Genomic DNA, 27100 nt, shown 5'->3' on the forward strand with positions numbered 1-27100 from the left:
TCCAAATTTCGTTGGACACTCTTTCCATGTTTCCATGTCTGAATTTATCGAATTACCTCTTCGTAAAAATGTCATGGGAGCATAGTATCGATGGCGAGCGATCGGTCTGTGCACGAAAGCGTCACCGCCAAGTACAGGAACAAAATCCGGTTGATGACGCAGAACAGGGGTAATTCGGATTTCTTATCTTATGTACGTCACACAGGTGGTGATGCCGGCCAGTTCATATTATAGCTTTAATCATATCCTAGTTACTATCAAGATAATAAGACGTTTTACTTATATCTATAATTTCTCTCCTCTTTCTTGTCACAATGAGTTACAAAGTTTTATTAACTAAGAATAATGAATGTATCATTCTGAAAAATAAAAATGTTTCAGCGTTTACCCCGTTCAGTGGAGATTATGTTGTTGACATGTAGAATACTTGTGTTTAATGTGTCTATCCATCGAATTTGTGAGTTTTCTGTGAAGGTGTCAAACGTTGCCAAGGGCAAAAAGGTCACGCAGAGTAGCACCAACAAGAAAGCCAAGGAAAGAGACAGACAGACAGACAGACAGACAGACAGACAGACAGACAGACAGACAGACAGACAGACAGACAAACAGACAGACAGACAAACAGACAGACAGACAGAGACAGAGACAGGGAGTGACAGAGAGAGAGAGCGAGAGAGAGAGAGCGCTGGATTTTTTAGCCAAATTAAACAACACTTTTTTCGTCGTCTTTGAGTCCATCACAACTCTCAAACAGAGATAATTTACTAAATGTGTCATAAAATTTACTGCAAGCGAAAATTTGTCTTGTAACTAGAAAAGAAAGAAAGAGAGACAGGCGATTGGTGATAAGAGAAGACAAAGCTAATTTGCTTAATAGACAGACAGACAGACAGACAGACAGACAGACAGACAGACAGACAGACAGACAGACAGACAGACAGATAGATAGATAGATAGATAGATAGATAGATAGATAGATAGATAGATAGATAGATAGATAGATAGATAGATAGATAGATAGATAGATAGATAGATAGAACATTAATATCAGACTAGTAGTTTCATTTCCTAACAACGTGTATATATACGCATGTTCTATGAACACAATAACAGTATGGGATGGAGTAACCATGTTCACATTCAGTGTTTACAATCACAGTAACAGATGGTGTGGTCGGCCCATAAACTGGCATAGAGCCGTTCTCTATTGACAGTACAGTCCGTATTCAGCAATTGTTCTGTGTGTATCATATCATTAAGTTGTCTTATAATCCGAAAATTGTTGACGTGTTGTTAAACTTGATAGGACTAACCATGAGAAGATCATGTTTTGTCATATACTAATAGCAGTAATGAAGATAATATAAATTTGCTGCTTTCAGATTTCGAATACTCCATTCGCACTGTGAAAATTATTTGAAAGCTTACTACTTCTCTTTTACCTCTTTCCATTTCTTCACTGCCTCTTTAATAAGAACTCGACATTGAGGAGTGTCAACCGTAGGGCCATTTGTTGTCACATGGAGAAGGACATGCTATGGATATGCTAAATGTGCCAAGAGCAGCTGCTGACGATCAGGATGCAGTACATAAAACTCAGTTCCATGCAAACACAATTACAAGCTCTTCGTATCGAACTTGAAGGAGCAACAGCTGCCCTTAAACTTGATGGTTACTGTGATAACAGTGAAAGTGACATTTAGGATGAGGCTGAAGAGTGTGAGGTCATGATGCAGCAGTTTGTTGGTGTTAACTGTTTTTTAACAAAAACCAAACGGACATGAAACTGGCTTTAGGCCAAAAAAAAAAAATAGTTTGTTTCTCATCCCCGCGCGCGTCAATGTAGACCCGCCGCGCCAACCTTTTTTTTTTTGCATCTCAAGAGGGAACGAAAAAAAATGAAAAAAAAAAAACTAAGAACAAATTAAACCGTTCAGATCATACCAAAGCAACACAAATATTTTATGATATACAAAACTGAACTAGACAGAACATTGAACATCACACAGTGCTGTAACATTCCATTCAGAACTGTACACTATGTCATTGAAAGCTATCAAAACTGCATTCTGCACTAATAGTCAAAAAGCAGCACTGTTGATATGCTAAAAATTTGCTGTGCATTTATCTCTGCATGCATTCCAATGTTCTCATGTTGTAAGCGCGTTGTTGTTGATGGTTGAATAAAAAAAAAGTAGCAGAAAAAAAAAAACCGCGTCACCGCATCATTTTTGCAAGATGCCTAGGATGAGAAACAAATTATTTTTTTTTTTGGCTTTACTTTTGTGCATTCTCATTACCAGAGCAAAAATTCCCACTGAGTCTCAGTAAATGTCAGCAGAAAACTCCATTTTTACTTGTAAAGCCTTGCATTGACTGATAGATAGATGGATACATAAGTAATTAGGTATGTTGATAGACAGACAGACAAAAACATAGAAACAAATAAAGAAATAGCAAGGTAAAAACAGACATATAAAGTAAACGAAACGTACGTTATTGAGTTTTATTATTGACACCTATTGAAAACAGCGCTTTTGTGTTTAATGCTTGGAACATTTTTATTTCTCTGTTGCATCCCTAACACCCCATGCGTATTAGAAGAAAAAAAAACTTCAACCAAAAGTACAATTAAAAAGACGTTCTGTGCTACAATAATTTGTTTAGTCATTATGATAACGTTCAACAGACGTGATTGACATGATGACATGGGTAAGAATCCGTCGGCGAGTTATGGAGCTGCAAGAGCTTCAATTTCACAAATGGTCAATAATTCCGTTTTGTCGACCAGCTTAACACTGACCTAACGGCCAGTCATTGACACTTTCTGTAAATGAAACAGCAACACCTCATTAGATAGTTGAAACAACACATAGCGGCCTGGTGTCAAATAGTCCTGCTACCACAGCTGTTCATATCATTTCAAACACATTTTGTTAAATTTAATACATTTACAATATTCAAATTCTCAAACTTATACAAAACTTTGCCGGTATGCTGCTTTGGTGAATTCAGTTTGTATTTTGTGGAGTAAAAGAAGAAATGTTTCCATCGTCTAGCTTTTGTGAAAAAATATATTTCATTTTCTTCATAAATTATACAGGGTTAGTGATCATTTTGAATATAAAGTATAAGTAAAGTTTGGATTATTTGTTTCTCTAATGCAAAAATCTACATGATGACCCTTGAATTGATTAATTTTCAAAAAGCAGATAAAGGTACGACACTGAGCTCACACTTTCCGATGTTTCTTTTATTTCTAATCATCTGGATAGATGTAATGGAGGTAGTTAGAAATACCAGGAATGTTCATAAAACTAATCACACCAATATATCTGTGCTTGTTATTAAAACACTTTGCAAGATTGCTCTTTTAGATTCTATGAAGAGACTGTAAGAACCTATAGTTTGCCTGAATGTCATTCACGGAAATGTGATATAAAGTCAATTAGCAAGTGCAGCATCTAAATTACTTCCGTGTCAGTGTGTGCATTTTGCATCACAATGAAACATTACTTTGCAATTTTCCACCCAAAGCTTTTGAAGAACAAAATTTATATGGCTGGGCATGACTTCATATACAATTATTAATTATGCATTGTATACTAATCCGATCAAATGTTGACTGTACGTTTTGAAATGCCGGCGTTATACTGCCGCAATCAAAACTTAAAACCTCGAAAAATATAATACTTCATCCTTTAAGGTTCCAAGACAAGAAATTTGACCTTTTTAATCTAACGATTCTCTAACGGTTAATAAGCTCAGAACCCCTGTAAAGTATACATTTTCTGAAAGCGTAGATATACGGGAACATTTTGGTAACCACAGTGTCTCCATTGTTTACATAACTATCACGTGAGACGGTAATTTGCATAACCTTTCAAAAATCGGTTTTCCCTATGTTTTGTCTCAATACTTCAAAATATCTGACTCAAACTTGCTGGAATGCAAGCTGTTACAACGCTCTTTCAAAGTGTGTCTCAGATTTTTTATATCTTGCTTAGTTTTTTTGGAGCACAATTTTAAAGAAATCAACTACGCTTAAATTCACTGCTCTGGAAGTTTTTCTGGCATAAAAACTGTTGTAGAAGGTTTAAAAAAATTCTGAGACACACTTTTGAAGACCCTTGGGACAGCTTGCACTCACACAAATTTCAGCCACATATCTCAAAGCATTGAAACAAAACATAGGGAAAACCGATTTTTGAAAGGTTATGCAAATTACCTGTCACGTGATAGTTATGTAAACAATGGTGACACTATGGTAACAAAACTGTTCCCCTATATCTAGGCTTTCCGAAAATATACAATTTACGGGGGTTCTGAGCTTCTTAAATACTAGAGAATTGTTGGTTTAAAATGGTCAATTTCTTGTCTTGGAACCTTAAGACCAAATATACATATGAATTCCTCACCTGTCCCTATTTTACACTTGCTCTCAGCTTCCAGTATCTCCTCCGGTGTCAACTCTCGGTCATAGACCTGCATACATGACACTCTGGCACTCAGATATCTACTATCGCCTGTGCGGACTCCCATTCTGGCTTCATAGTTGGTGGCCAGCTCAATCTGTCCGATGTTGATTGATTGAATCTCACTGTCCAGGATCCACAGCTTGGCCTCTCCGGTGTTGTGGTTATAACTGGCGCTGATAAAGTACCACTGGTTCAGCTCCAATACATTTTCTTCCCACAGTGCGTCTGTGAAAGCTAGGGTGTCACGGTGAGTGAAGCGTACGAAGTGGCTTGTGTCACCACTCCACATGTGGACTCCCCAATCATCTTCTTTAAAGTTGAAAATGGGACCAAATGTTCCTTGAGGGTAAACATACGCCAGCATATGTATGGAGTTTCTTGTGTCGTATGCACCATTGTTTGGGAATTCGATGTAGGAGTCTCCTACACTGGTAAATTCGTACGCACCGGCTTTCGTGCCATTTGCATCAGCAACGAGAACAGCGCCGCCACCGTTGAATCCATGGTTACCATTACCAGATGTGTCTTGCAGTTCTTCGTCACTGTCGAGAGGCCAGAATGCCACTGGAGCTGGAAGTCCTGAAATATTATCCAAAAGTAGTCGATGCAAATAAGATGTTGTCCTTCCTGTCTTGTCTTTGTACAACAAATAACTTAAGGAGTATTGAAAAAGATCGAAACAAAATATTTTAATTCTAGTAAACGTTAGAATTCTATAGTTCACTTCAATGTGATATGCGATTCGTGAGTGGCTGAGACGATCGCATAAGTTGTTTATGAAGACAATCCTATTCATTCGGTGTACTACTAAAACGGAATTAATTCATCTGTCGGTAAACAATTGTCACCTTATTGAATTTGCAAATTTGGTCCCAGAGATACAAAGTACTTAACAGTTACTGATATTTGAAATTAAATAGCCGCCATCCTTGAGTTTTCTGAATTTAGAAAAATCAAATTTACGATTTTCAGAGAAATAAAACGTTTTCAACTTTACTTTTCACGAGCTTCAAAATTAACCAACACAAATGGTTGGCCACATTTGAGTCCAAATATTTGTCTGCGAGGCCGGTACTACATCAATGTCGTTATCGGGAACGACTTATCTTCTTTTCTTTCAGAAAAGTTTTCATCCTCACATAACGCGTGAACAGATGTAAAGTAGTTGTTATTCATGGTAGCATTCACTGAATACTGGTATATGGCGAAAACTTATAATACAAATTAAGTACAATTTGGGCAAATGAAATTTGTTATAAACCTCTGACACAGAAGCTATGTTTGTAAAGATCATCTTCAGAAAGCAATTTCGAAATCCCTTCTTATTTGGATTGGCAGACAAGCTTTAAAGTAACTACAATACTTCCATGTTGCCAATACCTGCGAACTTTTGATCGACTTTCAGTCTGTTGATATGAGTTAAGTAATACAAACTGCTCAGAAATTCGGATTCAATATCGTATTGAAATTGTCTCGGAAAATGCTTCTGACAAAATGAAATTCTTATTATACTTTATGATACACTCATCCAATAAAATACTTCAGTTTCCATTTTGAAAATCATTTAACAGTCAACTTCCAATCTCACATTCTGTAAAAAGTAAGACTTTATCCTTTATAAGAAAGAATAGAATTGACTTCCTCACCTGTCCCTATTTTGCACTTGCTCTCAGCTTCCAGTATTTCCTCCGGTGTCAACTCTCGGTCATAGACCTGCATACATGACACTCTGGCACTCAGATATCTGCTATCGCCCGTGCGGACTCCCATTCTGGCTTCATAGTTGGTGGCCAGCTCAATCTGTCCGATGTTGATTGATTGAATCTCACTGTCCAGGATCCACAGCTTGGCCTCTCCGGTGTTGTGGTTATAACTGGCGCTGATAAAGTACCACTGGTTCAGCTCCAATACATTGTCTTCCCACAGTGCGTCTGTGAAAGCTAGGGTGTCACGGTTAGTGAAGCGTACGAAGTGGCTTGTGTCACCACTCCACATGTGGACTCCCCAAGCATCTTCTTTAAAGTTGAAAATGGGACCAAAAGTTCCTTGAGGGTAGACATACGCCAGCATATGTATGGAGTCTTTTGTGTCGTATGCACCATTGTTTGGGAATTCGATGTAGGAGTCTCCTACGCTGGTAAATTCGTACGCACCGGCTTTTGTGCCATCTGCATCAGCAACGAGAACAGCGCCGCCACCGTTGACTCCATGATTACCATTACCAGATGTGTCTTGCAGTTCTTCGTCACTGTCGAGTGGCCAGAATGCCACAGCAGGTGGAAGTCCTGAAATATTATCCAAAAGTAGTCGATGCAAATAAGTTATTGTCCTTCCTGTCTTGTCTTTGTATAACAAACAACGTAAGGAGTATTGAAAAAGATCGAAACAAACTATTTTAATTCTAGTAAACGGTAAAATTCTATAGTTCACTTAAATGTGATATGCAATTCGTGAGTGGTTGAGACGATCGCACAAGTTGTATTTGAAGACAATTATATTTATTTGATGTACTACTAAAACGACATTGATTCATCTGTCGGTAAACAATTGTCACCTAATAGAATTTGCAAATTCGGTTCCAGAGAAACAAAGTACTTAACATTTACTAATGTTTGAAATTAAATGGCCGCCATCCTTGAGTTTTCGGAATTGAGAAGTATCAAATTTTCGATTTTCACAGAAATAAAACGTTTGCAACTTTATTTTTCATGAGCTTCAAAATTAGCCAACACAAATGGAGGGCCATATTTGAGTCCGAATATTTGTCTGGGAGAGCGAAACTACATCAATGTCGTTATTTGGAACGACTTATCTTTTTTTCTTTCAGCAAAATTGTCTTCCTCACATCATGCGTGACAAGATGTAGAGTAGTTGTTATTCATGATAGCATTCACTGAATATATGGCGAAATCTTATAATACAAATTAAGTACAATTTGGGCAAATGAAATTTGTTATAAACCTCTTACACAGGAGCTATATTTGTAAAGATCATCTTCAGAAAGCAATTTCGAAATCCCTTCTTATTTGGATTGGCAGACAAGCTTTAAAGTAACTACAATACTTCCATGTTGCCAATACCTGCGAACTTTTGATCGACTTTCAGTCTGTTGATATGAGTTAAGTAATACAAACTGCTCAGAAATTCGGATTCAATATCGTATTGAAATTGTCTCGGAAAATGCTTCTGACAAAATGAAATTCTTATTATACTTTATGATACACTCATCCAATAAAATACTGCAGTTTACATTTTGAAAAACCATTCAACAGCCAACTTCAAATCTCACATCCTGTAAAAAGTAGTATGTTATCCTTTATTAGAAAGAATACATTTGAATTCCTCACCTGTCCCTATTTTGCACTTGCTCTCAGCTTCCAGTATTTCCTCCGGTGTCAACTCTCGGTCATAGACCTGCATACATGACACTCTGGCACTCAGATATCTACTATCGCCTGTGCGGACTCCCATTCTGGCTTCATAGTTGGTGGCCAGCTCAATCTGTCCGATGTTGATTGATTGAATCTCACTGTCCAGGATCCACAGCTTGGCCTCTCCGGTGTTGTGGTTATAACTGGCGCTGATAAAGTACCACTGGTTCAGCTCCAATACATTGTCTTCCCACAGTGCGTCTGTGAAAGCTAGGGTGTCACGGTTAGTGAAGCGTACGAAGTGGCTTGTGTCACCACTCCACATGTGGACTCCCCAAGCATCTTCTTTAAAGTTGAAAATGGGACCAAAAGTTCCTTGAGGGTAGACATACGCCAGCATATGTATGGAGTCTTTTGTGTCGTATGCACCATTGTTTGGGAATTCGATGTAGGAGTCTCCTACGCTGGTAAATTCGTACGCACCGGCTTTTGTGCCATCTGCATCAGCAACGAGAACAGCGCCGCCACCGTTGACTCCATGATTACCATTACCAGATGTGTCAGTAAGCTGATCGCCGCCATCGAGTGGCCAGAATGCCTTAGGCGATGGCAGTCCTGCAAGGCGTGTAAAGAATTGGACGTCAGAGTGCGTTTTCAAGACGTAGAATTTGGCTACCGTTTTAAAATTTATTATTTTTGGCGGATTCCCATCACATCAAGATGACTTATCAACTGAATTTAATATATTTCTAAGTTCGCTACAAAGTTCGTGCTTCAAGCAAGAGGGAATTTTTGCTCCCTTATCGCACACGTTAGTTTTCTATTACTAACGGTGTCGGATTGTTGTGTGTTGATGCGGATAAATTCGAGACCAGCCGAATACATTGATAGTAAATTTAGTAAACTTATTTTTGAGGTATTATGCTGCCTTTCAAAGATTTTTTTTAGCAGCCGATATAAGTATGAATTTGGATATTAGTTTTCAAGTTGCAGTTATATTAAAGATAAAGTCGTTCGATCACACGTACACTATAAACATTATAGGCCAAGGAACTACTCGTCTTTGTAATTTTTTGACAAAACAAAACATATTATATTGACAAAATTGATACAAAGACATCTATTAGATATTCAAAACAGCCCTTTATTGTAAAAGTTCTCACTAACATTCCCGCCATTATCTAGTTATTTTGTGACGATAACATGGAATAAAATAGCATTAAAGAGGAGGTCTTTTACTGAAATGAGTTCACAGGGATGTCATTGACACATTTTTGTGACAAATAACATTCGTACACGCACCATAACCATCAATATTTCCACTCTGTCGCTTGTGAACGCGCCTTTACTGTGGACAAAGATGGAAGGCATGAAACAGAATTGGCTCAATATACAAGTATCGCAAATTTTTGACTGCTTTTGTTCTCAAAAAACACAATTTATCCAATAAATCAGCATCAACAGCTTCCATTATGTGTCTACATTCGTACTCGCTATAGTGCTTCCATCAAATTCAATCTGCTTTGCAATTTATGGCATGACTTCCCTTTCCCAATACGAAGTCGTTTCCAGATCACGGCTTCCGCGCACACAGAAGTGCATTACCCTAATAAATGTTTCAACTTATCGCACACTACCAGTAGATAGCCAATCATAGCGTCGCTAATTTAAAGTGTATTGCAGCCGTTATGTGAAGCTGCGATTTTGTTTGGTGACTACCCTTTTATGCTACTACAGAAAGGTGAACCAGATACCTAATTACAAGCTACTTTTCTTTCACATTTGCATAGGGGCAGCGGCCATGGCCTATTTAGCGCGCTATTCGTCGCCTAACAGAAGAATAAAAGAATCCCTATGCTTGTAAATGGACTACCAGTCCTCGGTTAATAGTATGCGCATACCACCTTCCAGTAAATACATCCACATGAAATTACAGGTTGAACGTAATTAGATAGATAAGATCATGGCTTTTACGCTAAGGGTTTGCAACTGGCGAGTCTTGCTGCATGGAATCACGAATATGGCGTCAATTATGTTCGCTTACAAGTATTATAATAATACCATACCTGCCGTCAGTCCACAGGCAAACAATATCGTTTGGAGGACAAGAAGTCGTTCCATCCTGATAGACACCGCGTATAGCTGATCACACCGAGTATAGCCAAATTTGGCGAGAATAAAGCAAATAAAAACAAGAAGGTCCATGGTTAGCGCATTTCTTGTTCTTTTGAAAAAAGAATTGTTTAAAGTAAACATGACATCAGCGGTAGGCTGGCTCCGTGTCAAATTTCTACCGCTGGCTGTCTGCCCGCTCACCGATTCATAAGCGCCCAGCCAGCGGCAGAAATGGGGTAGGTAGACAGACTAGATTATAGTGGACGTGCTTTCCAATGCCATAGATCATAAGTGAAATAAAGTTCCTGATAATCCGTCAACAAATCAGAGATTATATATCTTGACATCAAAAAGACATTTGACATGGTAAGGTACAAGGGAATTTTGCCCGAATAAACTGACATCTTCTGGCTCTTAAGGATCAATATGGCCTGATTTAGCCATATTTAGGGTAAAATTAGCGTCGGGTAAATATATATCAGAACTCAAAAACTTCTACAATACTTTTTGGACTACCATTTAATGGTCTAAAAGTAAAACGATTGCAGTGTTATCTTTGTATCATCTTCAAGATGGGGTCACGTCTTCACACACGTGAGCTAATGTTGTAGCGATGTCTGTCTGTCTGTGTGAATGTGTGTCTGTATGTCTGTTTGTCTTTCCGTCTGTCTTTCTTACTGTTTACACGATAACTCTAAACGCCTGAACGGATTCAAGTGAGATTTGGTAGACAAGAACCATATGCTACTGGCAAGAACAAAGATTTTGGTTAATATGGCTTGCACAGAATGTTTCCTATGGAGACAGTCAAGATAGTGTCAACATATATCAAGAAATACTGCCCAAAATTTCATTAGAATTTTCGAATATGACAATCTCTGAACATTTTGATGATACTGTGAGTGTCATGTTAATCATTGGCTCATTTGTATATTTGACGATTTGGAACTTTTGTAATTAGTGGCACAACTTAGAAATTCCTGCAGCAAATTTGATGATACCTGCTACAAACATTGATCTGAGAGATACATTATTGTACGGAGAAGCATTGAGCAATGCCAAGTTAATAAATAGCTCATATGCATATTGTATGAATCTTTGTAATTAGTCACATAACTCCGAAATAACCGAACCAAATTTGATGAAATCTGCTGCGCATACTGATCCGACAAATATCTGACTGTGTTGAAAAACATTTAGTTGTATAAAGTAATTGAGGTTTCTTTTGCATATTTAATGAACTTTGTAATTAGTTATATAACGCTGAAATGATGGCACCAAATTTGGTAAAATCTGCTACTGATAATGACCTGATAAATATCAAATTATTACATGAAGCACTAAGTAGTGTCAAGTACTTGTTATATATTGAGAATTGCTTAATAACATATTCAATGAAGATTTGTGATTAGTCACATAACTCTGAAATAACTGTAACCAATGTTGATGAAGTCTGCTGCAGATACTTATCAGACAGATATCTGACTGTGTTGTGAAGCATTGAGTAGTGTCACTGCATGAAAACCCTATAATACTTATTGTATTAGCATGCATTATTGCCCGTATTTTGGCTGAATAGTGCATATACAGATGAATACAGACAAAAATCCATTGCTTGTTTTAAGCAATCCGGAATTCATGTGGATTCATGTGAACTCACCTGTATGTCTGTAATAGAGGTATTCCGTTGGTGTGAATTAATCTGTATTATTACGTTTTGATGCTACGTTTGAAGTTAATCGAAGGGTCATTTGCATATTTAATGAACTTTGTAACCAGTGATAGAATTCTGCAATCATGTCGCCAAATTTGGTGAATCCTGCTACAGATATTGATCTGATAAATATGTTATTTTCCCGTGATGCACTGAGCAGTGTCATGTTAATTAAGGGTCCATTTGCATATTTAATTGACTTTTTAATTTGTCATATCACTCAAAAATTACGGCATTCAATTCGATAAACCTTGCTACAGATTTTGATCTGATAGATATCTAAGCGTCCCATGAAGAATTGAGCAGTGTCAATTTAACAAACAGCTCATTTGCACATTAAATTAAGTTTTATGATTAGTGATTTAACTCCTAAAGTTGATGAAACCTACCACATATAATGATCTAACAGATACCTGACTATTCTGTGAAGCGTTCAACTATGAAATGAACCTATTAGAAATCACATGAGCACATTCAGTTCACATGTGGTTGCATTTTACGTTGATCTTATGTTGTAGCCTCCTTACCACTGTCCAGATGCATTTTAGAAAATAGTTTCAAAACACCGTGTTTTTATTAAAAGCTGGCAGCCTGCAAAATTAGGCAGCTGTTTCATAAAGTTTGCGGGTTATAAATACAGATATTGAAATATACCGAGGACAGTCATCTTATAGAAATAGATGTCATTGAACGTAAAAACGGTGCTTCAGAGCATTTTACGGCAAATGGGGTTTGTATAACGGCGTTTTCTTGATTTAAAATCTATTATTAACAATACTTAAATATTGATTTTGAATTCTAATCGTGAATGTCATTTTATTGATGTGCTTTGAGAAAAAACTGTCAGGACTGCCATTATCTCTTCTTTGTTACAGTGGGATATTCACAGAAAAGTGTATTCAAACAATCAGATTCAAAGTTGTTGCTGAATTTCTTACATCATCGAAAATCCAGTGAACTTTAAGTTAACATTTCTCCGATAGGGAGATAGGGAGGGGTCAAAACGTCGTGGATATCAAATCGTTCGTCATTAGCAGTATGTATTTTTTAGATGCTTCAGCTAAAGGCAAAGCCTGCATTCTATACGTTAAAAGAAATTTACAAAAGTTGATGGTAGCAATATATTTAAAAATGACAATTCGGCAACAAGGGCAATTTGTTTCCCCGATACAATTCCAATTTTAATTTATTTTGACACAAATATTAAATAGCGAGGTATTGGCTCTCAATGCCACATGCGACATAGATGACGAAATGTATCTTGAATTATTTATCTAAAATATTTACTTTTGATGACAAAACAGGGGGTCCTAACCAGAACCGACATATAAGCGATCAGCTTAAATGTCAGCATATACTTTTATTCTTGTAATACCGTATGTAAGAATTGAAGTTAATAGTTAAGAACATTTTGACGAAACGTCATAAAAAAAGCTACAATTATTTTTTTCTCCAGTCCATATGGTTTAAGGTAAGCTTATCGACCTGAGAGAAACAGAAACAATACTAAAAATGTAATCAACAATAATTTTGTCTATTTTTGAATTCACCAACGGACATACAATTGTTAAAAATTGTTAGAAATCGCATACTTTCGTCATTGAGCGATCGACTGTTTTCGACTTGCTTTTTTTTAAAGAGAACTTATTTCAGTAATTGTCTTTCTCATGTTGAACAGGGCATCGAAATTCATTATATTTCAAATTTTTTATCCGCCCACACGAGGCCTTTGCACCACGTTGTTTGCGCATGTAATGAATATTTTTCCGCCTAACAAATGTCCTATCAAAAAGCCTGATGCTGTACTCTGAACTGAACAAAATTAGAATAAATGATTGTATGGCGGCCATACATGTTTGCTGCACTTGAAAAAATAAAAAAAGGACTGATGTAGAAGAAGCGATTACAAAGAACCATGACGAGCATTTATACTAAACGTATTTTCATCATGTGAGCCATTTTCTCTTGATAGCGCAGTTTCTTGGCAATAAAGCCAAGAACCAAGGCTCTGTTGATGCTTGATAGAATGATTCACAACACGATATTTATTTCCAGGTCCGGCAGACATTTGTCACTTAGAACATTAAGTTTGACAGTCCTGAACCTCTTATTGTGATTTGTGGTACCAGATTTTAAGAGTTCCCCCACATGCCACACCCATCAGGGAATTGGGAAGTCAAAATATTACCAAGGTAGTATAAACAATACTGTAGCTAATATATAACACTCTCGCTAAAGCTTTCTTCACTGAATCCTCAAACCATTGTCTTTCAAAATCAAAAAGAAACAATTAACAATAAATTTAGGAATACCCACAGGGCGTTGTCTACATGTCCGTCCCCAGGGGTGGATAGGTGTTTCGTTGTATCGCTAATAAAGATATATTCTACCAACCTTTGTTAAAGAGGAAAGTCCAGCGCCGTGGGCGCACAATAGGCAACGTCGTAGTGACGTCGGTTGTTGGCAAACACTGGGCGGGATGGTTAAACACTTGCTTAGTCGTTGGCTTATCAGAATAAAATAAAACTATCTTTTACACCAGGAACTACCGATTATCACCTCTGCCAGAATATTACGGAAGTGTGTAGGGTTCACACGATTCGAGACTACATTATAACTAGGGTTTGTGGAGTGGTCGAGGGGCTGTGGTCTGGTCGACAGACGTCGACCTTCCTTGACTGTGATTTCTTCTCTACTAAGGTGACTGTATGCCGTGTGTTTTGAGTTCGAATCCAATCAAAATTTACTGAATTCAAATCACAGTCGTTTTGTGGTTCGATAGACAGCGATGCGATGACCGCTGTGGTATGCAATAGAAATACATGTATACTTTAGGAAGTTATGAAACAGAATGGGCCGCTCATGTATCGCCGAGTTCGGAGACGAATTTCCATCATACAATTTACTCAATAAACAGCAACGATGTATGGCTTTCAATACATCTCTGAATTTCTGCTAACTTTTTTGCGTCTAAGTAGATGTGTGCATATTCCGTTGCGATTTCAAACGGGACCCGGTTTTCAACCCCCTGGTTTCAACCCCGGCTTTCAACATGGAACGGATACTTTCTCACAACAGCAGCGGGTGATTTGAATGTGAAGGCGCTGTGATTGAAGCCAGTAGTTGAAATGGACATATTATTACGAGCTTCGGAAGGAAGATAGAAAACGAAGGTCTTGACTTAGTTCAGGAGAGAATTTCCTCGGGCACTGTATTGAGTTCAAATCTAGCCCTGAACATCTCGTGCTCGGTACAAGCGCGCAAACTAGACATATAAACAATAAGGGGAAAGTCTAGCCATGGATGTAAAAAATAGTCTCTAAGGACGGCAGCAGATTGTGATCGTAAGCAATCGTAAGTTAGAACCTTCTACTGTTTGTAGCTTTATGGTTTTTTTGGTTGGCAGTGATGTAGATAATAGCCGGTCACTGGTAAAAGACGTCGCGCGGCCGGGTACACGCAGCTTGCAACTGAAAAAAAACTTGTGACTTTGAAAAACAAATCTTCACTCATTCGTAAGCTTATTTTCAGTGTAATTTTGGTATTTCGAACAAATCACAGAAAAGGGTGAAGAAATTTTGAGTAAAACTGATTTAAAACGTTACGATCCCCAGTTTAGAGTTTGGTATGCAACAGCATGACCCGAAGACGAGAAGCGCAGGTTGCATATCCGGTTACCTCGGATAGGTAACCTCGGAAAACATCGACGACCGTTCGTAATATGCAAATAACATGTGACTGAGACGTAGTGGAAAAGTTGTCCGTAGTTCCATAGATGAGCCTGCATATTTGAATACTATATACGCTGCTTGCTGTTCACGATATGTAAGCCAGAAACTTCAACAAAAGGAAACTACCAGTAATCTGTGACAATGGTCAGCCAGTATTTTGAAATACATTGGTAAAGAATAAATGACGCTGATGACTCCCCAGGACAGCTGTGCAGGGCCGTGGTCGTCGTCGATGAGTACTCGAGTATGGATGATCGATCTACAACGCAATGTTGACGTAGCCAGTAACAGTGGTAACACTGAAATTTCCATTCCACTCAGCTCAACTGAATTGAATCAACTGATATAAACAATGACCAAACTTGTCACAATGCCAAAGGTACTTCCTCAAAATGTGAGTGAAAAGATTCAGTTTCGATGCCTGAAGGAAGAAATGAAATTTTGATTGCCTTCAAAACGACGTGTGAAGACTCTCAATGTTCATAACTTTTTACAGGAACACATACAAAACGTTTTTTTCAAGACCACCAATCACTCCAAAAAGAAAATGCCGCTTCTTGCTTGTTCATTACATGTGTCTTATCGTGTACATTGTATGTGGCTGTGTATGCGTATGTTTAGGTACATAACGGTGATTTTAGTGATAAGTCAGTACGCTTTGTTAGTTGTGCTCCGCAAGGATCAAGATCGCCCAGGCCGCAATTTGAATTTGAGTAATCATGATTGGCAGCATACATTAACATTTAGAACAGAGGTCAAATAGACATTCTGGACCCACGCTTTGTGAAAATATGCGTTCTCTGTATTAAATAACAGTGTTTTTCAACGTTTTTTCGACATATAGGCAGTCGCTATACATTCACAGGTGTCATGTATGAGATTGGACGGAAATTAACGCCGTTAACCCGTCGAATTTCTGGAAATCTCGGAGCAAATCGAGTGCGTCTTACCCGTAGCGTGGCTTTTTCACATCTGCATAGTCTTATCATAATCCCCCTTTTGTAGGGGACTTTCCTCTTTAACTTAGCACTGCCCTTGACAATCTTGCGTATACGTTTTATCAACATGCTGCGTCTATTATCTGATGAGTTTGAGTGCCTAATTAGCCAAAGTAATCAAGGGTAAATTACTAATCTGTGGACGCTCTCACCAGATTATCACCGGATTAAATTTGACAAAGTCAACAACGAACGCACCAGCAAGGTCACAGGGCGTTGTCTACATTTCCGTCCCCAGGGGTGGATAGGTGTTTCGTTGTATCGCTAATAAAGATATATTCTACCAACCTTTGGTGTTTCGGTCTTAACTTAGCACTGCCCTTGACAATCTTGCGTATACGTTTTATCAACATGCTGCGTCTATTATCTGATGAGTTTGAGTGCCTAATTAGCCAAGTAATCAAGGGTAAATTACTAATCTGTGGACGCTCTCACCAGATTATCACCGGATTAAATTTGACAAAGTCAACAACGAACGCACCAGCAAGGTACCTTGCTGGTGCGTTCGTTGTTGACTTTGTCAAATTTAATCCGGTGATAATCTGGTGGAGAGCGTCCACAGATTAGTAATTTACCCTTGATTACTTTGGCTAATTAGGCACTTAAACTCATCAGATAATAGACGCAGCATGTTGTGATAAAACGTATACGCAAGATTGTCAAGGGCAGTGCTAAGTTAAGACCGAAACACCAAAGGTTGGTAGAATATATCTTTATTAGCGATACAACGAAACACCTACCCACCCCTGGGGACGGACATGTAGACAACGCCCTGTGGAATACCTTTGTCTGTAAAACTTAGTTTTTTATTCCATGCCCAAAATTATTTCAGAATGCGAATGTTGAATCTAAGAATACAATATGAATGAATATACGAAATGTCCTATTCTGTCGACGACAGGCGAAGTTTAAGTCAGGCTCTGGGTAGAATTCTCTTGTCAACAATTATTTTATAGAATGCATGTCCTACGTTGAGTCTGTTAGACTAGTACTTTTGTACTTTATTTTACCTGAAGCATGATGGCGAAAACATAGCAATCTGATTTGTCAAATGTGAAAATACTGGACAATTTTATATATTCACAATACAGCAGTGTCGTTTTGGACACTCGAGCATTCATCTATAGATTACCCTTTTCCAAAGTTCTCTGCCAAAAGTTAAATCACGGGCATTCTGTTGTTCTTAAATGATGGTGTATAAGCGTGTAAACATGATTTCGTATTTTGATGTCCGTTTGGCGCTGGAGAACTTACATCGTGATTTAAAAAAAATAAAAGTCTCAACAAAAATGAGGTAATATTAATACAAAACAAACAGTCGCATTCTACTGGTTCACCAACTGATTATTCTTTCTCTCACACCGGTCATTCTGCACCGCGGCTAGACTCTCCACAGTCACTGTGCCTTGTTGTGCGCGCCCACGATGGGCCTGCATTCGAAGGCTACGTGCAGCTGTGAGCACGCGCTGCCAGACACAGCGACTGTCGGTTCTTGCAAGTATATGAATATTCATAAGGGTAGTGACGTCAAAAGAAACACCTATCTAACTGGGCCGACAGAATATATACTTGTAGCCGGTAGATCTATATACGCGGTATGGTTTTATTTTTCATTTTTCATTTTATTTGGCTATGGTATTTGTCATTTTTGTTTTGATTAACGGATGTGTGGAGTTCTATAAAGTACCCGGATCAGGCAGAAATCCGACCGGTCGCTTGCAAGAACTTCCAGACCCTGGGATTCGCGTCGCGTCTCTGAAGGGCGCGCGCGTGTTCCAACAGGGAAGAACGCGAATCGCAGGGTCTCTGCCAGACTACACCGCGGCATGCACGGCAGAGTTCTTACCAGCGCGTATTTACCGCAATCATGAAGCGCGTATTCGAAGTGCGGCGGAGAATGACGATGACGATGGTGAGTTGCTATGACTGCCGCGTACATGAGCGTGGTGACTGGAATCGAACGACAGCTATGCACGCGAGCGCCTCTGAACTGTCGTCTGCTCTCCCGGCCTCAGAAATGTATATATATACAAGGGTATGCACAGGGTACTCAGTAGCCATTAATGTCAATAAAGAAATATGAAAAATATTTTTATTAATAAATAAATATTAAAAAATATGAAATTAATATGTTACAGGTCTGACCTGAGAGCGAGCGCAGCATATCATATCGTCATTGATGTTTTCAGGCAATAGCATGCTAATTTCTGTGTTTGCTGCATGATGCATAACTTAGCCATTGACTCGTTGAGGTTGAATTGTTGTCAATTGTTTTCTAGAATAACATTTATAGCAATTTAACTCGGAAAATTATTTTAAACTGGTAAATTATATGATTCCGATCAGTTTATTATATTAAACAGGGGCGAGAACAGAGGCAGTCTGATGTAAAACACGTACTTGATATTCCCGTCGGTAGCTAGCTCTCCACACTATTTTTAATTCTCGCGTGAGTTGACCGTTCGTTCTCGCGAGAGTAGGCTTGTTTCAAAATGGCGGCGCCTAGTGATGACCGATCCGGGCCTTCAAAAGTGATCGAAAATAGGCATTTTGAAACAAATTTCACACTTTCTTTAGAACAGAGAGATTCTTTTGTAGGCAATACACATTGTCGAGTAGTTTTTGTGGTAGATGATATCTTTAATTTCACGCAATCCGTGTAAAAGTATTCAAAATGGCCGCCTCCATGGATTGGTGCTCTCTTTTCAAACTCGTAGGTATATAGAGATTCCATTCTAAATTTCTTGTACACGCGTTAGTCTTAATGCTCGCTTCGCGAGCGGCCTTCGGCCTTCGCCGCTCTCGCTGCGCTCGCTATTAATAATAAAAAATATAAAATATGAAATTGTAATCATTGTCATCTTCATCAACATCATCATTCGCCCGCCTCAACTAAAGTACTCTTCTTATAATAAGTTATTATAAGGAAGAGTACTTTAGTTGAGGCATGCGAACTTTGGGAAGAATTCAACACTGCCAATGATGCTGAATGATGATGTTGATGATGATGACGATGATATCAATTTCATATTTTCATATTTTTTTATTATTAATAATAATAATTTCATATTTTTTAATATTTCTTTATTAATAATAATATTTTCATATTTCTTTATTGACATTGATGGCTACTGAGTACCCTGTGATAGTACGCGTATATATGCGTGCCTCGTTCCGCCGCGGCGTTTAACATCGAAAGAATGCGGTCGATGTGGTCGCTTGTGACGTTCACGTAGACACGTCCGACCTTGATCTGGTTTTGTAGCTAAGTCGGCATTTCAATCTGAGCGGCATTCTGTTATAAATTTCTTACACAGTTATCATCAAAGTTCGTATTTACATATAAGCTGCTTAGTTTATTCAGACTATCAATTCAGAACAACAGAGTGCCCGTGGTTAAATCAGATAAACCAGACGGTTTTGGTCAGCTCATTCTATATACGAAGTCGCTACTATTCTAATTAAGTTTGGGTAGGATGTTGCGAAAAAATACATCAGAACAGAATACGAATACACTATATGATCGTTTTATGGCATAAAAGAGTGAAATATCATCCCTGTCGATTCGAAAATGTTGAAATTTAAGATTAACGGAAAACCAACAGAAATAGTACTTGCAAGTGTTCTACCGATTGGTCAACAGTTGTTTGGGTTTTATCTTGCGTCAGCGGGCGTAGGATAGAGAGGCAACGGCGAAGGGATGTATTTTTATTATCGGCATGCGCGGAAATTTCGTCCATTTGTTCGGCGTACATTTGTTATTAAAGAACGTAGTGGACAACGAGTTTCATTGGGAGAGGACTGGTGATGGAGTCAATGCTTTGTAAAGCCCGATGGGGACTCGAGTTTTCGTCAAGTATGGCTATCCAGGCATTTTTACCGGTATAGAAAGGGGAACACAAGTTAACAAGAGGAAGGGGATGTTTCTTAAACCGCATCAGAAGGAATATTGCAGAACACCACTCATGCTCCCGTCGAAATTGTATTTTTTCGATACACCTCTAGTAGAGTGAATTGAAATGTTTGCATCTGAGAAGGGTCGATTGCAGAAACTTTTGATTATATTTTCATTATTTTGATGAAAGTACTTATTCTTGCATTCCTTGTGGAAGGCTGAAATGCACACTATAGCAAACGCACTATTATAACATTTACATTTGTTGATATTGAAAATTGAATTCCGACTTAGATTCAAGATCATTTGTATTAACAAGAAAAACATTCAGAATGGTCACAGAATTTAAAAAAAACGAATATTGTCTCTTACAAATATACAAGAAATTCAACGTATAAAGCAATTGGACCTATACCTAACGCTTTCTGAATAATAATAATGAATTTTGATTGGTACAACTCTGTCTGAATTCTCGGTTTTATAAACACAGCATACCCAATTCTTTGAATTTAGACTTCTATAACCCACTATGCAAAAACTGAATGAAGAAAACTATTGCTGATATACTGAGTCAAACATTGACAGGTTACATCTTTCACAAGTGAAAATGCTTTCCTTTTCAATTTGAAAAGTTTCCCTGGTATTTATAATGAGCGTCTGCTCTACCGAGCCTAATAACGCTACATCGATTTAAAAACATCCAGATGATGACGAAACAAGAAAATATAGGAAAGAGATAATGAAGAGTACAATATTGTTTCCCTACCTTCTAGATAATCTGTTTCAAACGCTAACGTCGAGCCCAAATTAAAGCAAATGCCTATTACGGCTTTTGTATTTATATTCTTTCAACTGGCCATACGTGATCAGCTTCAGTGAAATAAATGGTGCCCAGACGAGTCTTAAACACTTTCTATTTTTATGTATTACAGCTCGTATGATTGTATTTTATTTTTGGCACAAGGCTTTTTCATGTGAGGCTATTATGAATGCTCTAAGTGTGGAATGTTGAAAATTTTAAAAACAAAGAGAGAGAGAGAGAGAGAGAGAGAGAGAGAGAGAGAGAGAGAGAGAGAGAGAGAGAGAGAGAGAGAGAGAGAGAGAGAGAGAGAGTCAGAGACACACAGAGATATACAGAGACATAGACGGAGACGCACATTGGCGAATCTCATAACATACATGTATATATGTTCCAGAAAATGTGAATGTGAAACTAGTTCAGAAAAGTTCTCACACATGGATCACATAAATATGTCAGGTTTTATGACCCCCCCCCCCGAGTGAGGCTGGGCCGAGGAGTTTGCTAGAAAGGCTATAAGAATATGCCGCCTGAAATGAACGACCTAGCTATCGAGTAAAGGCAGTCTAGACGCAGATGAAATAATATTTTGTGAGAATCTTGTTCATTTCTTTTGGATTGCATGGACAGGTATCTTTCCACATTTGATGGCTCAGTGTCATTCTTATCTGTCTGACGTCAGACACAAATTGACGACATACCTTGATAAGTGCCACAGATATTACATTTTTGATCAGACGCCGACCCCAATATCTAAGGACACTGTTTGGACGCGGGTCGCTCTCGCGGATTGATACGGCATACAAATTTGTAGGAAAAGTATCAGCGGGCAGTTTCGCAAGGAATGACTTGCCAATGGCCAACAGAGTTAAACATGACGCTGTGTATGCCAAATTCCTTTCACGGTTTTACGGTTAGTCTTTTTTCACTGTATAGTCCATGATAAAAGGATTAACAGCCTACACATATGTAATGACTCGAATCCTTATTATTAAATTCATTTACCATAGCATCTGGTTTGAGTTTGTATGCTTTTGGGGACGGCAACACATATTTACGATTAAAAAAATAACTAGAACTGAATAATATACAACATGACAAAATGGAAAATAGACAGTCAAGAAGAGAAGAGCAATTTTCTAAACTTCCAAGCCATCAATTTTCTTCATGAATGGCATGTTATACGATAAAATGAACTGCGGTCAATTTGAATGATGTTCTTAAAAAGTACCGAATTACTTAAAATTTTAACATAAAAACCAAAAACGGTCGACACATAATGATTCCGTGCTGTGGTGTACAAAGCTCTCTTAAAATTATACGTACATCATGTTATCTTACTATACCCACGGAGTCAATAACTTTATTAGATTTGAAAAATTTTGAGAGAAAAGGGCAGACCTGACAGTAAGCTTATTCTAGATTTTTTTGGCTAATGTGCAGCATCTCGAAAGCTGTTATCGAATGGGTTGGCTGAATCTTACCGTCATAACTGAATTATACAAAACACTCCCTAAGTTGCCGTAAATAGTGACTATCGACCAGTCAGATATTTTTGAGTCAGCTGCACATCAGCAGATAATTTTCATGACTACGCATAAATGAATAGACAACCCAGATTGGCGGATTTGAGTATGACCAAGTGACTATAATGCTCCTAAACACTGTGCATCAATGAGTCCTATATTTATTTTACTTGACCACCCATGTTTCCGTGCAAGCTGGTCTCTCGCACACTAATGTTGTCTGCGAAGCGCGATTTTCTTCGACTTGTTCGTATGATAAATGGAGTAAAAGTATCCGCCATGACCATCATCGTTTGTTAATGGAAATCTGCTGAAAGGAAGCCTAAATTGATGTGCCCGCCTCCGACCTGCCTGTAAGATTTTGACGTAGTTTTCTCTAACGCTTGCTCATTCTTAATATTATTGGTCAGCGTGTGGCTCTGTATTCCTTTAAGTTATAACCCCATATTTGGGCAGCTATTTTAATATATAGAAATTGTGTTTAAACCGAGGTGAACTCCGTCCAACACACTGTACATGTTAGTATAAAGTTCGACAGATGAGTAACTTGTTTGAAGGGCCAGCCGCAAATATCCTGCGTGTAAAAATATAAATTTCAGCTTTTACCTAGCAATGAACGTGAACCTATTATATATAGTTAAAAATACGTTTTCTAATAATTTTGATGATGTACCAACAATAAGTAAGCAGGGCAACATACAGATATCTGTGCACTCATTCGGGGTTTTTTCGCTCAAATATTTGCAGTGTCTGCCAAAGACCATTCGGCAGTAACTCTTTTTTACATATCGCTTCCGTCAATCGTAAACAAGATATCCGTTTTCATATTGTTATTTTCTAGTACAGAGTAACAGTTGCGAATGTCATATTCCGTGCGACGCGGTGGCCACGTACATGTTTGCATAAACTGTTCTGATCAAACATCCTGTCTCATTCACCTAAAGTTCAAAGTTCAAATGCTGAAAAGTAAGAAGAGTTTCTGTCGGTCAGAAAGCACATGCCAATGTTTACTAAAACGCTGAAGATTCTTACCGATATGTAAACACACAATGTTGTTAAATTTTACAAAAATATTACACGAAATTTTGTTTTCAAACGTTTTTCTTTAAAAAATATATCAAACAAGTATAAATAAAAGCGGCGTATTCCCTCCGAGTCTCAACAATCGTGGTGTTTGTTTGATTTTTGTTATTGAAGTATGGCATTTACTTTGTCTAAACCATGACTTACCGCGTATAGGATACTTGGGGCTTGGTATCTCTGTTAGAGTGACAGTAAAACTCTTTCAGGACTAAAAATTTATATATGGTGTGGCTGCAGTTAGTTTTCAGAAAGTCAGGCCTGAAAGAGTTAAGGTCTGTTGATATTAATGCTTTCTCGAGACATTGTAGTGGCTAAAAATGAGGCTTAAATCGAATAGGGCGACTACTCAGTAAGCATGCGCTGTGTGACTAAAATACCATCGCAAGGCAAACAAAAGAAAATGTACTATCTGTATGATAAAATAATCCAGACAATCACTGGAGGACGTTTGTTGACATCAGTAGAATGAAAAGTGAAAAACGGTATATACGAATGTTGGAAACCTATAAACGGAGGTCCTGGATAATAATTTGGCTATTTGTGATGTTCTTATTTTCCGAATATGTTATATTAAAACTTTGTTGGTAATACATGCTGGTAGTGTCTACAGAGTCGAACAAATTGACAATCGAGTACCGCTACATCTCCCCATAACGTTGTCAGTTTTCAAGGACTACTGCTAAAAAAGGCACCGAAATATACGGGTAATCTGAAAATTAACCAGGGTAACTCGTATTACACAAAATTGCTTTCCAGAGTACTCTAGACATTGTCATGTTTTTCAGGGGAAAACATTTGTACTGTGTTCTGTTTAGGTAATATTTCCTCGATGCAAACGACAGAGTGTGATATATGAGCATAAAATGCTCTCGTGTTTCAGTATGTATTGCCTGAAACTTGTGAAACAAGTTCTGAACTTAATTGAAATTTGATGATCAATATCATGAACAGTATTCACCATAGATTAATTCAAAAACTATGAAATAAACTGAATCAAATACTAGTTCTTAGCTCTCTGTCATTGTATCACCACATGAAATTGCAACTTGCTTTAATGCCAATCTGTGGAAGCCCATTAAATATGCAAATAATGAATAAGCTAATGCGATAATGCAGAATGCCGTCATACTGTCACATAACTTTGTCATCAATTTACGCGTGGTCAAGTCCATTGAGTCATCACTAATTTTGAAAAGTTCATTGAATATGCAAATTACTAGTCAGCTGTCTGTAACAACCTTTAAAGTAAGGTACTTCTAGTTCAATGTGCCTTATTTGAAATGTTCCTTGAGAATGGAAATTATTAAAAACGTGACGTAAAAATACAAAATGTCTTTCATTAACGCAGAATCATTGTCTTACCAAAAACAATCATATAAGACAGGTTTAATGGCCCCAAAGTGAGGCTTGGCCGTGGAAATCAATAGAAAGGCTATATGACTTTGCTGCCTGAAATCAACAACCTAGCTATCGAATTTATAAGAAATACAAAAGAGAAGGCCCTCTTGAAGCTGACGACACAGCGGCACAGGCGGTGGGCCACAATATCCAAGAACTTGAAACTAAGCTCAATGGTGACATGACATCCATTTTGAGCTTGTGTTGTAATAATAACATGTGTATAAATACAGAAAAGACCAAGGTGATGGTCATTGGAACCTCCCAGAAAAAATCTAGAACAGACAAATGTATAAAAGCTGTTGAATGTGTTAGACAAGAAAACTTTTAGGTCTGTCAATTGATGATACTTTGACCTGGGATAAACATGTCAGTAAAGTGTGCAGTAAAGTTGCTTGTAAGATTTTACAGTTAAAGCGTATAAGATCATTCTTAACTAAAAATGCAATGTTGACGTTTTATAATTGTTTCATTTTACCTCATTTTGATTATTGTTCGAACATATGGGGTCATAGTTCAACCACTCTTTTATCTCGTATAGAAAGACAGCAGAAATCTGTTGCTAGAGTGATTTTTGATCAAGACTTTTATACTCCAAGTTATTAGTTCCAGAGACCAGCTCTGGAACTGTTAGTTTTTGCTCACTTTCCTTCTTTCTTTCTTTCTTTCTCTATTTCCGGTATTACTACCATAGAACATGCTACGGACAAATTTTACCTTAATTACCCAGAATGCATTGCGACACGCTTAAGACGTCATCGCTCAGCTCGGACGGGTTTTACGGGCATTCTTGTTTGTTTGTTTATTTATTTTTTTTTATTTGGCATTGCTGAACTATCATTTTGCGTTCAGTTATTGATAATTCTAGCTTTCTTTCGCTTTGTTTTTGTTGCTTTTTGATTTTATTTTTCTCTAAATACTCGCCGTACGTGGCGCTATACTGTTTCGCCCGAATGCTAATGAATAACAATGGCGGCGGTACGATCGCTTCGCTCGCACAGAGAGAGAAAAGTAGGGTTTCCGCAAATTTACAAGCGCGGCTGGGCACATCGTGTACCTAGGCGAGGTGGGTGTGCTCGAAAACGATGATCATTGCAAAATTTGGACTCAAAATCGGCTGTTTTGGCGGAGAAACTGCCCGCCGTATTTCTGAGGAGCCACCAGCGGTTTTTCCTATATCAGTCTGCGGGGCTGTGGTGGGAGGCCGTTTAACGCCGGTAACACACAGCCCTGCCATGCAGAGCTAGGCATTCATTGTGAACGTACTATACTGTCTGTCACGCACCAGCATGCGTTGGCTGCACGTAAAAGCAACTCAACTTTCCAAGATCAAACGGTCAGTATCTTATGAAAACAGCGACATATAGCAATGAAAATTGTTTTAGTCTGTGCTTTAATCAAATGAAAATGCATGTGGCTCAATTTCAACGGCCTAGGTCCGATGTTTCCTCTCGTCTGATCATCGTCGTAAATCACACGCCTCTTTACGGCAACAACTCAGCGCTACCCGTCAAGCGATTGATTTTTGCGTAGGTCAGCGGAGCGAAAATTATTGCAGCTCTGGCTCGCGAGAATGTCGTCTGATAAACATTTCCGTGTGTTGTCGCCCCGTATGTATCTGTTGCGTTTTTACCGTACATGTAGGCATTTGTAATCTGTGTACTGTAATTCCCCGGACTGCCTTGCTTTTAGTTGTATTATGGTGTTTTAATACTGCTATCAGCCCTAAATATTAAAATCCAAAGCACTCTTTCATTTCTGCACCTATCTTTGTCACACATTCTCTTGTTTCTTCCACTGCTCTGGTCTCTGGAACTTCGCTTTTGCTTGCAAATGCTTTCTAGTGTTTTATTTAAATCCTTAAGGTAGTTGCCAATTCGTGAAAGAGTTTCATACAATGAATCAGTTTTATGTACAAAGTTCTGAATAACCTTGCTTCTGATTATCTTAACGTTTTTAGAGGTGTATAGCAGATCCAGGACGTAACACAAG

General features: G+C 38.1%; 1 protein-coding gene across 1 annotated transcript; it reads right to left on the minus strand.

Moving 5' to 3' along the window:
- Nucleotides 1-2476: 2476 nt before the first annotated feature.
- On the minus strand, nucleotides 2477-21194 carry LOC139122000 (uncharacterized). The gene is made up of 6 exons (XM_070687342.1): nucleotides 21069-21194; nucleotides 9916-9991; nucleotides 7826-8464; nucleotides 6125-6763; nucleotides 4419-5057; nucleotides 2477-2827 (listed from the first exon to the last, which is right to left on the minus strand). Exons 2-6 carry the CDS (start codon nucleotides 9968-9970, stop codon nucleotides 2793-2795), a joined length of 2007 nt encoding a protein of 668 aa, XP_070543443.1. The 5' UTR covers nucleotides 9971-9991; nucleotides 21069-21194; the 3' UTR covers nucleotides 2477-2792.
- Between the last annotated feature and the right edge of the window lie 5906 nt (nucleotides 21195-27100).

Source organism: Ptychodera flava, chromosome 2 (assembly GCF_041260155.1).
Source record: "Ptychodera flava strain L36383 chromosome 2, AS_Pfla_20210202, whole genome shotgun sequence".
NCBI classification, from domain to species: Eukaryota; Metazoa; Hemichordata; class Enteropneusta; family Ptychoderidae; genus Ptychodera; species Ptychodera flava.

What these genes read in the sequence shown, in the direction of transcription:
- LOC139122000 (XM_070687342.1), bottom strand. Translation starts at nt 9,970, where the DNA reads ATGGAACGACTTCTTGTCCTCCAAACGATATTGTTTGCCTGTGGACTG. An exon ending in TGCCTGTGGACTGACGGCAG is followed by an intron (nt 8,465 to 9,915) that starts GTATGGTATTAT and finishes CACGCCTTGCAG; the next exon opens with GACTGCCATCGCCTAAGGCA. An exon ending in CAAGTGCAAAATAGGGACAG is followed by an intron (nt 5,058 to 6,124) that starts GTGAGGAAGTCA and finishes ATAATATTTCAG; the next exon opens with GACTTCCAGCTCCAGTGGCA.